This window comes from Chiloscyllium plagiosum, chromosome 48 (genome assembly GCF_004010195.1).
Source record: "Chiloscyllium plagiosum isolate BGI_BamShark_2017 chromosome 48, ASM401019v2, whole genome shotgun sequence".
NCBI lineage: Eukaryota > Metazoa > Chordata > Chondrichthyes > Orectolobiformes > Hemiscylliidae > Chiloscyllium > Chiloscyllium plagiosum.
Genome location: NC_057757.1, coordinates 5,856,462 through 5,869,640, shown reverse-complemented (window position 1 = coordinate 5,869,640; position 13,179 = coordinate 5,856,462). Strand labels below are relative to the sequence as shown.

The window sequence follows — 13,179 nt, the reverse complement described above, 5'->3', positions numbered from 1 at the left end:
CGGGTTTACCGCTGGATTATTATTTATTGTTGTTCGTCGTCTATTCAGATCTACCTCCGTCCGGTTTAAACAAAATCACAAACCAAAACGGAAGTTATTTCAACTGCCGTCATCGCCCACAGATGTTTTTTCTTTTCACAAAACTGGAGGAATTACCATCGCCCCCCCCCCCCCACCCTCATCTTCAAAGTTTAAAAGTCACCCGACACCAGGTTGTAGTCCAACAGGTTTATTAGGAAGCACTAGCTTTCGGAGTGCTGCCCCCTCCACAACCCCCTGAAGAAGACACAACCTCCCCCTTCATCAGCTCATCTTCCACCTCGGGAGGTCCACAGATAGTTGTTGCTGCTGTCAACAGCCGAAATCCAAATTTTTAGATCCTCAGAGTTTTTTGGGGCGGGGGGGGGTGGGCGAAGGGGTAAAAAGGCTCTTCGGCCCATCACCCTCACCCTATCCCCTCAGAAGTGCCCCCCCTCCCCTCCCCTTTCACTCGTGTCCAAATCCCATTTCCCCAGTGGAGGCCTACAGCACGGAAACAGACCCTTCGGCCCGACCCGTCCGTGCCGACCAGATATCCCGACCCAGTCTGGTCCCACTTGGCCCACATCCCTCCAAACCCTTCCTCATAGGTTTAGGGTGAGAGGGGTAAGATATAAAATAGACACGCAGAGGGTGGTACGTGTGTGGAATGAGCTGCCAGAGGAAGTGGTGGAGGCTGGTACAATTACAGCATTTAAGAGGCATTTGGATGGGTGTATGAATAGGAAGGGTTTGGAGGGATATGGGCCGGGTGCTGGCAGGTGGGACTAGATTGGGTTGGGATATCTGGACGGGTTGGACCGAAAGGACTGTTTCCATGCTGTACGGCTTTATGACTCTATACCCATCCAGACGCCTTTTAAATGCTGTAATTGGAGCAGCCTGCACCACTTTTTCTGGCAGCTCATTCCATCCACTCCACATGAAACTGTTGCCTCTTTGATCCCTTTTATATCTTTCCGCTCTTAAACCTGTGTCCTCTCGTTTTGGACTTCCGTAGCCTGGGGGAAAAAAAGACCTTGGCTATCTACCCTTTCCAAGTCCCTGATTATTTTAAAAAACTTTAGAAAGGTCGCCCCTCAGCTTCCAACGCTCCAGGGAAAACAGCCCCAGCCTCTGCCTACAGCTCAAACCCTCCAGCTCCGGCAACATCCTTACTCGGCCCATAATCTTGGCATTGCAAGTGCACATCTAAATAATTATAGTGGCAAAGAGCACGGAGACAAATCCTTTAGTCCAAATTGTCCGCACCGACCAGTCATCCCAATCTGGCTTACTCTCATATACCAGCATTTGGCCCATAGCCATCCGAATCCTTCTTATTCATTTACCCATCCAGATACCTTTTAAATTTCATAGATTAGAATCCGTACAGTGTGGAAGTAGGCCATTCAGCCCATCAAATCCACCCCATCCCTGTAACCCTGCATTTCCCATGGCTAATCCACCTGGCCTACACATCCCTGGACACTATGGGGTAATTTAACACGGCCAGTCAACCTAACCTGCACGTCTTTAGACTGTGGGAGGAAACTGGGGCACCCAGAGGAAACCCACGCAGACTCCACGTGACTGCCTCAGTTCTTGGCGGCGTGATGCAGGATTGCTGTCCATGACCTTGTTATTGTCCCCCACCTCCACCATTTCCTCTGGCAGATCATTCCATACACACACCACCCTCTGCGCGAAAACATTAAACCCCTCAAGTCCTTTCTGAATCTTGTCCCTCTAGTTTAAAACTCCCCCCCACCCAAGAAATAAGACCCTATCCACACCCCTCATGAATTTATAAACCTCTATCAGGTCTGCTTTCAACAGTCCAGGGGAAAAAAAACTGACCTATCCAGCTTCTCGCTATAGCTCAAACACTCTCATCCAGGCAACATCCTTCCAAATCTTTAACGAACCCTCTCAAGTCTAACAACATCCTTAAAAGTTTTCACAACATTGCAACTCAGTGTTTTGTGTGACTGGTGAACTCAATCGCCTTCTAAAATTGCTGAACAAGCCACTCAGTTCAAAGTCCAGCTAAGGGTTTGGAAACGCCTTGTCAGCAACACCCAGCTCCCATGAAAGAAAAAAAAGGAAAAAAGCATACCGGCTTCTTTAACATCATGTGGATTTCTGCCTCTACCACCCTGACAGGCAATGAGTTCCAGATACATCCACCCCCCTGGATGAAAGCTTTGTTCTGCACATCTCCTCTAAACTTCCTAGCCCTTACTTTATATCGATTCCCCTGGTCATCGATCCTTCCATCAAGGGGAAACGCTGCTTCCTGTCTATGCCCCTCGTAGAGTCATACAGACTCTTTGGTCCAACTCAGCCCATGACAACTAGGTATCCCAAACTTAACTAGTCCCAATTGCCTGTATTTGATCCCCATCCCTCTAAACCTTTCCAATATGTCTACCTATACATCTCAATCATGTCATAGTCAGAGTCATATAGCATGGAAACACACCCTTCAGTTCGAGTCCATGCCGACCATATTCCCAACTAAACTATTCCCACCTGCCTGCACCTGGTCCCTATACCTCTAAATTTTTCTTATTCTCGTACTGATCCAAATGTTTATAAAACATTGCACATGTTCCCGCATCCACCACTTCATTCCACACACAGTGTAAAAGATTTACCGCTCATGTATTTTTCAAATCTCTCTCTTCTCACCTTAAAAATGTGTCCCCGAGTCCTGAAATCCCTCATCGTAGGAAAAAGACAACTACCATTAAATCTATCTATACCCCTCATTATTTTATAAACTTCTACAAGGTCAATTCTCCAACTCCTACGGTCCTGTAGGAGCTTATCCAGCCTTTATTTATAACTCAAACCTTGTATACCTGGCAAGATTCTGGTAAAACTCTTCTGAACCCTCTCCAGCTTCCTGTAACCAGGTGACCCGAACTGGACACAGCTGACCCGTCTCAATCTCCTCTGTTCCAAGGAAACCAACCCCAGGCTGTCCAACATCTCTTCATCTTGAAACTCTCCAGACAGACTGGGCAACATCCTGGTAAAGGTGAAAGTGAGACTGCAGACGCTGGAGATGAGAGTCAAGACCAGAGTGGTGCTGGAAAAGCACAGCAGGTCAGGCAGCATCAGAGGAGCAGGAAAAAAATCGACGTTTTGGGCAAAAGTCCTTCATCAGGAATGAGGATTTTCCTGCTCCTCGGATGCTGCCTGGCCTGCAGTGCTTTTCCAGCACCACTCTAATCTCAACATCCTGGTAAATCTCATCTGCACACTCTCTAGTGCAATCACATCCCTACCAGAATGTGGATTCCAAAATGCACACACAATACTCCACCTGTGTATTATTGAGCCTTCCAGGCTTAACGTTGAGTTTAACAATTTCCAGTTCATCACCCATCCCATACCACATTCTCTATGGGTTACTCTAGCTGCCCAACCCATATTCACACTCCATTAGGTCCCTACTCAGCATTTATCTCCCTCGCAGCTTATCAGTAGCAATTCTTTGGGCACCATTGTTGATTGTCAGAAAAGCCCGTGTGCACTAATGTAATTTAGAGAAGAAAACTTGCCATTATTTATGCATGACACAGCAATGTGGTTGATTTTCAACCACGCTGTGGACAATTTTGGATGAGCAGTAAAAGCTGGCCATGCTCACAGGGAGGGTTACAGGGGGTTAGACATAGGGTAGGTTTTAGGGAGTAGAGGAGGTTACAGAAATAGGGGAAGGTGAGGGCACAGAGGCATTTTTTTCATTAATTTTTTTTTTAAGAAGCAACAGTGGCTTTGGTTAAGCCAGCATTCATGAAACCCGAAACAAAAACTGAAGTTGCTGGAAAAGTTCAGCAGGCCTGGCAGCATCTGTGAAGAGAAATCAGAGTTGACGTTTTAGGTCTGAACCTTCCTCAGAATTTTTGTTGCTGACTAACAGATTCCGCAGTTCTTTCGGTTTATATTTATAAAACCCTTCCTAATTACCCTGCTAAAGGTGGCGATAAGCCACCAGCGCAATCCATGTGCTTTAGGTATTCCCACAATGCCGTTAGAGAAAAGGTTCCAGGATTTTGACCCAGCAACTGCAGGTTTGAACACAAATTTTAGAATTGAGGGGTTTTTTTTTATTAGCCGGAAACCATTGATGGTCAGCCAGCACCGGTAGGGGATGGTCTTAAATTATCCCATTGGGGATTTTTAAAAATTCAGTACATTAAAATCCTTGGGACATTTTACCCTCTTGCAGGGCTGTGTTATCATTGCCAAGGCATGTTTGAGAGGATTAAGCAGACTTAAGAATAGAAGCTTTATTCTGGTTAAAACAGTGCAGCGGTTATGCTACTGGGCTCATAATTCTTGAGCATGTGAATAATAAACCCAAGGGAGACACAAGTTCAAATTCCAGCTCTGTAGTTTGAGATGTTGAGCTATGGTTGACAAATGCAGAATATTAACTAGCTCAGTGATGCCATCTAGGGAAGGAAAGCTGACATTTCTAAACAGTTTGACCAGTGTGTCACCAAGATAATGGACTAAGTCCATACCCCACCTTCCCCGAGGAGTAAGGAGTCATTATAGCACAGAAGGCCATTCAACCCAGTGTCAGCCCTATAGAGCCATTCAGTCAGTCATCCCTTCCTCTAACCACTTCTATATCCCTGCGGTCACCTCATGAAGCCACTCCATAGTGTCTCCCTCATGGAATGTAGAGGACGGTGCTGCCTCAAGAATGGTTCAGTTCAATGCTCTCAATTCGAGGCACGGTTCAGCCAGAAATTTGGTTTGTTTTCCCCAGTTGATGGGAGGAGGGGCTTCCTTGGTCGACCCACCATTAGTGCCCGGTCCTACTCATTATTGCCAAGCATGTATGTCTGTGTTCAATTGCAACACCACCCCCCACGATCAACCTTCTTACAGACACAATTCAATAAATGCTCATCCTACTGCCTGGCTCTATGTTCTGGATAACTCATCCACTTGTAGTTAAGCTACCATCCATGTAGTTCCAGCCCACTGATATCACCAAGACTTCTTCCTTAGGTATTTTTGCTTGCGTTCCAAGCTGAACTTTCAACTCCATATCCCAGCAGATGGGGACATGGGCAATGAGTGAGGCTCAGCATTCAAGGTGCTCAACACTGTCCAAGATGGAACAGGACACTTACCGTAATAGTATGGGTGGGTAACACATCATATGCCTCCTTTCTCTTCAGAAAGCTTTGTGGACTGTAGTGAGACACGCATGGAGTAAGATAAACTTGGCTTTAAGCATTGTTTACAGCTGTTGTGTTCTTTGGGAGTGGGGGAGGCAGCCACTTTATTCTACCATGTTTCTGTAGTGAGCTGGACTTCAAAACAGTTACAACTGCCTGACACATTTTTATGGTCACAAGCGAATAGTGGAGTTCACGGTGCAGAGGTTAGTCTGCGTGGGGTGATTTCCGGCACCAAAATTAGCTCACTGAGATCTGGTTGACAACCTCGGTCTTTAAGAAAAATATGAGACGTTCACTGCCTTATAGCACCCTCTTTCTTTCATACCTCAAAGTCAGTCAAGGGTTCAAAGCCCACCTTTCCACAGATGAGCTCAAAAACAGAGACCTACAGATAGAATTCTACCACAACCCCAGCCTCTCCAATTAATATGGAGAAACTGAAAATCCTCTCCTTCTCCTCACCACCTTCTCTGTCGTATATGATTAGATTAGATTACATTACAGCGTGGAAACAGGCCCTTTGGCCCAACAAGTCCACACTGACCCGCCGAAGCGCAACCCACCCACGCCCCTACATTTACCCCTTACCTAACACTACGGGCAATTTAGCATGGCCACCTGACCTTCTCATCTTTGGACTGTGGGAGGAAACCGGAGCACCCGGAGGAAACCCACGCAGACACGGGGAGAGTGTGCAAACTCCACACAGCCAGTCGCCTGAGGCGGGAATTGAACCCGGGTCTCTGGCGCTGTGAGGCAGCAGTGCTAACCACCGTGCCACCCATATCTTATGAGAGGTTGAATACGGAATTGTGCAATACAAAAGAGGCCCTTTAGCCCATCGAGTCTGCATGGATTAAAATAAAATAGAATAATCTAAAATAAATCTACACTAGTAACACTTTCCCGCACTTAGCCACACCTTTGAATGTTGTGACATTTGCAAGTGCCCATCCAAGTACTTTCGAGGTTCTCTTCTTCAACATACTCTCTCAGGCAGTCCATTTCAGATTCTCACCACCTTCTGGGTGGAAAAAAAGATTTCCCCAAATCCCCTCAAAACCACCTACCTTTCACCTCAAAGACTTTCAGCTTAGGAACAACTGCTTCTTATCCACCCTGTCCCGCCCTTCAATCTTACACAATCAAATCTTCTTTCCTTTGTTATATCTTTGGAATTCTTACCCATTACTGTATTCTCATGCTGTCCTAACTGTTTTAAGTTCATCGCTGTACTCTATACGTCACTAGGACCTCCATTGATTTGATGTTTTCGTACCTCTCTTCTCCTTTATACCAGTCCTGAGTATTCTCCAGGGTTCTCTAGGGTAAAATGTAGGGGAATTAAGCCCAAAGGGTACATAATGGGCATGTATTCTTGCCAGTGCCTTTTTAAATGCCCACTACTGTTCTGCTGAAGGTTTACTCAGTATTTAGCTGTTCCCCCTCTACATTGGACAGATCCCACCTTATTTTAATAAAATCTACCATACCCCAATCTAATTGCAGACTATCTTTTCTCTTTTCCATACTTAAACAAACTTAAACCTATGGTGTTGTGGTTACTATCACTAAATGCTCCTGTCATAGTATTGTTTCCCAAAATTGGGTCAAGTACTGCACTGTCCTTTGTTAGACCTACACGTTGATATAGAAACCTCTACTGAATATGTTTCAAGAAATCTGCCCCTCTAAATTCTTTACATTGAAGTTGAGAATGTTGAAATCTCATGTTGGAGATATTCCCTTATAAACCCTACTACTGTTTTTACACACCTCAGTGAATTGTCTACATACCTACTGCTGCAACGCGACCACCTTTAATCATCCTATCCACATATCTCTGCCTCACAAATATGCCACCCAGCTGAAACCCAGAGCTTAAGTTTCTGCAGTTAGAATCATACAGTATGGAAACAGGCCATTCGGCCCAACACGTCCACACCAACCCTCCAAGGAGTATCCCATCCAGACCCATTCCCCTAACCCTATTACTCTACATTTCCCCGAACCTACACATCCCTGAACACTAAGGGCAATTTAGCATGGCCAACTCACCTTGCACATCTTTGGATTGTGGGAGGAAACCCACGCAGACACGGGGGAGAATGTGCAAACTCCACACAGCCAGTCACCCGAGGCTGGAATCGAACCAGGGTCCCTGGCGCTGTGAGGCAGCAGTGCTAACCACTGGAGGCACTTCTTGCTCAAACGGTCATCTCAGCTACATGTAGATTTCCCATGTATGACAGGTGACACATTCCACTCGGCTGACCCCATCTGCTCTGACTTTAACTTGCTTGCTAAACCTTTCCATTTTCTCAAAGATACTCCCTTTACCTTAACTCTAATCTTCTTCACTTTCTCTCTGGAGTTTTACTTACCCCTTGTGATTCTCAGTTAATCCCTTAATAATCTCCTAACTCTTGGGCCTTGAGTTGCTGCTGTTTGAACGGAAGGAAAGCAAAACAGCAGAAATAAGGAAAAACCTCCCTGCCCCACTTACCAAACTTCCACACTCCATTCAGTACTGATCCCTTGGGTTTGTGAGGCTTGGACTTATTGGAGTTTGTAAAAAAATATATAGAATGCCTGTAGTGTGGCCATTTGGTCCATCAGGTCCATACCAACCCTTCAAAGAGCATCCCACCTAGAGCCACGCCCCTACCTTATTCCTGTAACCCTGCATTTCCCACGGCTAATCCATCTGGCCTACACATCCCTGGGCATTATGAGCAATTTAGCACAGCCAATCCACCTAACCTCCACACAGTGAGTCACCAGAATTGAACTTTGGTCCCCAGTACTGAGAGGCAGCAATGCTAACCACCGAGGCCACCCCCTTATTAGAGTTTATTAGCATCTCAAGCGACTTCATTTGAGAGACAGATTTTAAGCTACACGCAACCGAGTTAAGGTTGGCTCAAATTGAGGCGCCTACAGTAACCGAATAGCCGTCAGCTCGGCACGTTTGAGGAATTATTTCCAGAAGACAGGTGAGTGTTATCAGCCTCAACACCCTACTGATGGAATGTGGCATTAAAAGGACGTTGTGAAAATCAGATCGGAGCAGTCAAAGGGACGACTCAGTCCCTGGTCATGTCTGTGGTTGATCTTTCAGCAACGTTGGCTCAGAATTGCTGAGCTAGAGTCTGAGTTGCAGACACAAAATGGAGTGGGGGAGGTACTTGGAGTAGGTTTGATGGGGTTATTGGTCTCCTTTGTTCGAGGGGCGCCTTGTTTCACAAACACTCTCAGGGTAAGGTGGCTAACGTCCAGGGACAGGGAGATGAAACCCCGAATGGAAATCAGACAGGTATTGGGGACCCATAATGTGACGGAGCAGCCTCAGTCCCTGACTTTGCCCTACAGATACGTGATGATTGCTACCTGTGCGGTTGAGAAGAAACATGCAGGAAACCAGGACAATGGCAGGGGGCAGGGGGCAGGGGAAAGGAACATGGTAGTGATGAAGGAATATAGAGCTAGGGAAATACACAACATTCTCTCCAGCCATAACTGGGAATCCAAGGTTTGTGTTGCCTGCCCATCTCGAAGGGTCAAAGACCTCTCAGCTGGAGAGGATTGGAGAAGGGGAAGGATTCCATCCACACAGGAACCTCAACACAGGAAGATGTGGCAATGAGAGTTTCAGGAATTCAAGTTCACAGCCGCAAAGGTAATTATCCAGGGATTGTTAACACTGTTACATGCCAGTTGGTGTAAGGTTAAAATGATTCAAGAATTAATTGCATGGCTCAAAATATATTTGGATTAATGGGGAACTGGCACCAGAAAGTGAAATCAGCTAACACCAACCTATCGCAAGAACCCCCGGATAGTATTAAGAGTGTTGACAGGTACCAAGGAAAAGGGTCAGATAAGGACCATCAGTTTAAAAAGAAAATAGAAAAACCTACCTTGTTAGGTTGCAGGATCTTCTAAAGCACTTCACAGTGCAGTTTGCTTTTCTAATGTTGGAACTGAGCAGCTAATTTGTATACAACAGGACCCCACAAACAGCAACATCGTAAAAGCCAGATAATCTGTTAGAGTGACGTTGACTGAAAAATAAGATCATTCCCCCCCCCCCCCCACCCTAAAGTTCTAGGCTCCCCTACCCCAAGGAAAAGATGTTGTCTATTTACCCTATCCACACCCCTCATGATTGTATAAACCTCTATAAGGTCACCCCTCAGCCTCCAGGGAAAACAGTGCCAACCCAGCCCTTTAGGGCAGGGTGGCTCAGAGGTTAGCACTGCTGCCTCACAGCACCAGGGACCCAGGTTCAATTCCTGCCATGGGTGGCTGTCTGTGTGGAGTTTGCACATTCTCCCTATGTCTCAGTGGGTTTCCTCCGGGGGCTCCGGTTTCCTCCCAGAGTCCAAAGATGTGCAGGTCAGGTGCACTGCTGCCTCACAGCACCAGGGACCCAGGTTCAATTCCTGCCTTGGGTGGCTGTCTGTGTGGAGTTTGCACATTCTCCCTACGTCTCAGTGGGTTTCCTCCGGGGGCTCCGGTTTCCTCCCAGAGTCCAAAGATGTGCAGGACATGCTAAATAATGTCAGGTGCATTAGTCAGGGGTAAATGTAGGGGAATGGGTCTGGATGGGTTACTTTTCGGAGGGTCAGTGTAGACTTGTTGGGCCGAAGGGCCTATTTCCATACAGTAGGGATTCTAATCAATCTATTCAGGCACTCCCTGTAGCTCAAATCCTCCAACCCTGGCAACGTCCTTGTCAATCCTTTCTGAACCCTTTCAAGTTTCACAACATCCTTCCGATAGGAAGGAGACCAGAATTGCCCACAGTATTCCAAAAGTGGCCTAAAAAAGGTTTAGAGTATAGAAGTTGGAATGTTGGTCAGGCCTCTTCTGGATTACTGGTGCAGTTATGGTCACCGTTATAGGAAGGATATTACTAAACTGGAGAGGATTCGGCAATCTCCCAGATGTAATAGTGGCTGAAGGACCTAGGGTAAAGGATGAACTGTAGGGAATTTATATTAGGCAGGAAGTGGTGTTGGATAGACTGTTAGGTCTGAAGGCTGATAAGTCCCCAGGACCTGATGGTCTGCATCCCAGGGTACTGAAGGAGGTGGCTCAAGAAATCGTGGATGCATTGAAAAATGATTATAATTAGATTAGATTACTTACAGTGTGGAAACAGGCCCTTCGGCCCAACAAGTCCACACCGCCCCGCCGAAGCATAACCCACCATACTCCTACATCTACCCCTTACCTAACACTACGGGCAATTTAGCATGGCCAATTCACCTGACCTGCACATCTTTGGACTGTGGGAGGAAACCGGAGCACCCGGAGGAAACCCACGCAGACACGGGGAGAACGTGCAAACTCCACACAGTCAGTCGCCTGAGGCGGGAATTGAACCCGGGTCTCTGGCGCTGTGAGGCAGCAGTGCTAACCACTGTGCCACCGTGCCGCCCATATAATGTTCTATAGATTCAGGATCAGTTCCTGCGGATTGAAGGGTAGCTAATGTTGTCCCACTTTTCAAGAAAGGAGGGAGAGAGAAAACAGGGAATTACAGACCGGTTAGCCTGACGTCAGTAGTGGGAAAGGTGCTGGAGTCATTATAAAAGATGAAATTATGACTCATTTGGATAGCTGTAACAGGATAGGTCAGAGTCAGCATGGATTTACAAAGAGGAAATCATGCTTGACTAATCTTCTGGAATTTTTTGAGGATGTAACTATGAAGATGGACAAGAGAGAGCCAGGGGATGTAGTGTACCTGGACTTTCAGAAAGCCTTTGATAAAGTCCCACATAGGAGATTAGTGAGCAAAATTAGGGCACATGGTATTAGGGGCAAAATACTGACTTGGATTGATAATTGGCTGGCTGACAGGAAGCAAAGAGTAGTGATAAACAGGTCCTTTATGGAATGGCAGGCGGTGACCAGTGGGGTACTGCAGGATTTGGTGCTGGGACTGGAGAGGTTTACAATATACATTCATGATACAGTTGAAGGCATTAAAAGTAATATTAGCAAATTTGCTGATGACACAAAGCTGGGTGGCAGGGTGACATGTGAGGAGGAAGTTATGAGAATACAGGGTGACTTGGACAGGCTAGGTAAGTGGACGAATACAAGGCAGATGCAGTTAATGTGGATAAATGGATGGGTATCCACTTTGGTGGCAAGAACAGGAAGCTGATTACTATGTAAATGGAGTCAAGTTAGGTAAAGGGGAAGTACAACAAGATCTCAGTGTTCTTGTACACCAATGAAAGCAAGCTTTGCAGGGAGATACAGCAGGTAGTGAAGAAAGCTAATAGCATGCTGGCCTTCATAACAAGAGGAATTAAGTATAGGAGCAGAGGTCCTCCTGCAACTGTGCAGGGCCCTGGTGAGACCATACCTGGAGTATTGTGTGTAGTTCTGGTCTCCAAATTTGAGGAAGGACATTCTAGCTATTGAGGGAGTGCAGCGTAGGTTCACGAGGTCAATTCCCAGAATGGTAGGACTATCATATAGAGTCATAGAGGTGTACAGCACGGAAACAGACCCTTGGGTCCAACCATCTAGGCCGACCAGATATCCTAACCCAATCTGGTCCCATCTGCCAGCACCCGGCCCATATCCCTCCAAACCTTTCCTGTTCACGTATCCATCCAAATGCCTCGTAAATGTTGTAATTGTACCAGCCTCCACTACTTGGTCTGGCAGCACATTCCATACACGTACCACCCTCTACATGAAACAGGTGCCCTGTAGGTTTCTCTTTTATCTTTCCTCTCTCACCCAAAACCTATACCCTCTAGTTCTGGACTCCCCAACCCCAGGGAAAAGACTTTGCCTATTTATCCTATCCATGTCCCTCATAATTTTGTAAACCTCTATAAGGTCACCCCTCAGCCTCCGACGCTCCAGGGAAAACAGCCCCAGCCTGTTCAGCCTCTCCCTATAGCTCAAAAGGAAAGATCTGAGCAACTGGGCTTGTATACCCTTGAGTTTCGAAGACTGAGAGGGGATCTGATTGAGACATATAAGATTATTAAAGGATTGGACACTCTGGAGGCAGGAAACATGTTTCCGCTGCTGGGCGAGTCCCGAACCAGAGGACACAGCTTAAAAATAAGGGGTAGGCCATTTAGAAAGAGTTGAGGAGAAACGTCTTCACCCAGAGAGGGGTGGTTATATGGAATGCTCTGCCCCAGAAGGCAGGGGAGGCCAAGTCTCTGGATACTTTAAAGAAAGAGATGGATAGAGCTATTAAAGATAGTGGAAGCAAGGGTTAAGGCTGGAACAAGATACTGATTGTGGATGATCAGCCATGATCATAATGAATGGTGGTGCTGGCTCGAAGAGCCAACTGACCTACTCCTGCACCTATTGTCTATGGTCAGCAAAAACTTACCAGGATGTTGCCAGGAATAGAGGATTTAACTTGTAAAGATAGGCTGGGGCTCTTCTCACTGGAGCATGGGAGGTTGAGGGGTGACTTCATTGAAGTTTACAAAATCATGAGAGGCATAGATAAGATGAATAGCCATGGTCTTTTCCATAAGGTGGGGCATACTTTTAAAGGTGGGAAGAAAAAGATTTAGAAAGGACAGGAGGGGCAACTTTTGTTTTTAAGAATACAGAGATAGTTTCGTGTGTGGAATGAACTGGTAGAGGAAGTGGTGGATACAGATACAGCTACAATGCTTAAAAGATATTTGGATAGCTACATGAATAGGTAAGATTTAAAGGGATATGGGCCAAGCATAGGCAGGTGGGAGTAGTTTAATTTGGGAACATGGTCAAAGTGGACGAGTTGGACCGAAGGGTTTGTTTCCATGCTCTTCGACTATAAAAGCTGTTCTCCTTTCAGCAGGAAAGCACAAGAAATCTGATGGGGATTCTTAAAACGATGAAGTTAAAAATCACACAACGCCAGGTTATAGTCCAACAGGTTTAATTGGAAGCACACTAGCTT

General features: G+C 46.2%; 1 protein-coding gene across 1 annotated transcript in view; it reads left to right on the top strand.

Annotated features, from left to right (window-relative positions):
* LOC122544394 (multifunctional procollagen lysine hydroxylase and glycosyltransferase LH3-like) overlaps positions 1-5,128 on the top strand; it is a gene marked incomplete at its 5' end in the record, with an annotated part of 34,196 nt that extends 29,068 nt beyond the window's left edge. The window contains one exon of the mRNA XM_043683640.1: positions 5,056-5,128. Within this exon, the coding sequence (XP_043539575.1) occupies positions 5,056-5,128 (73 nt within the window). The remainder of the gene's footprint in view (positions 1-5,055) is intronic.
* Positions 5,129-13,179: the final 8,051 nt, after the last annotated feature.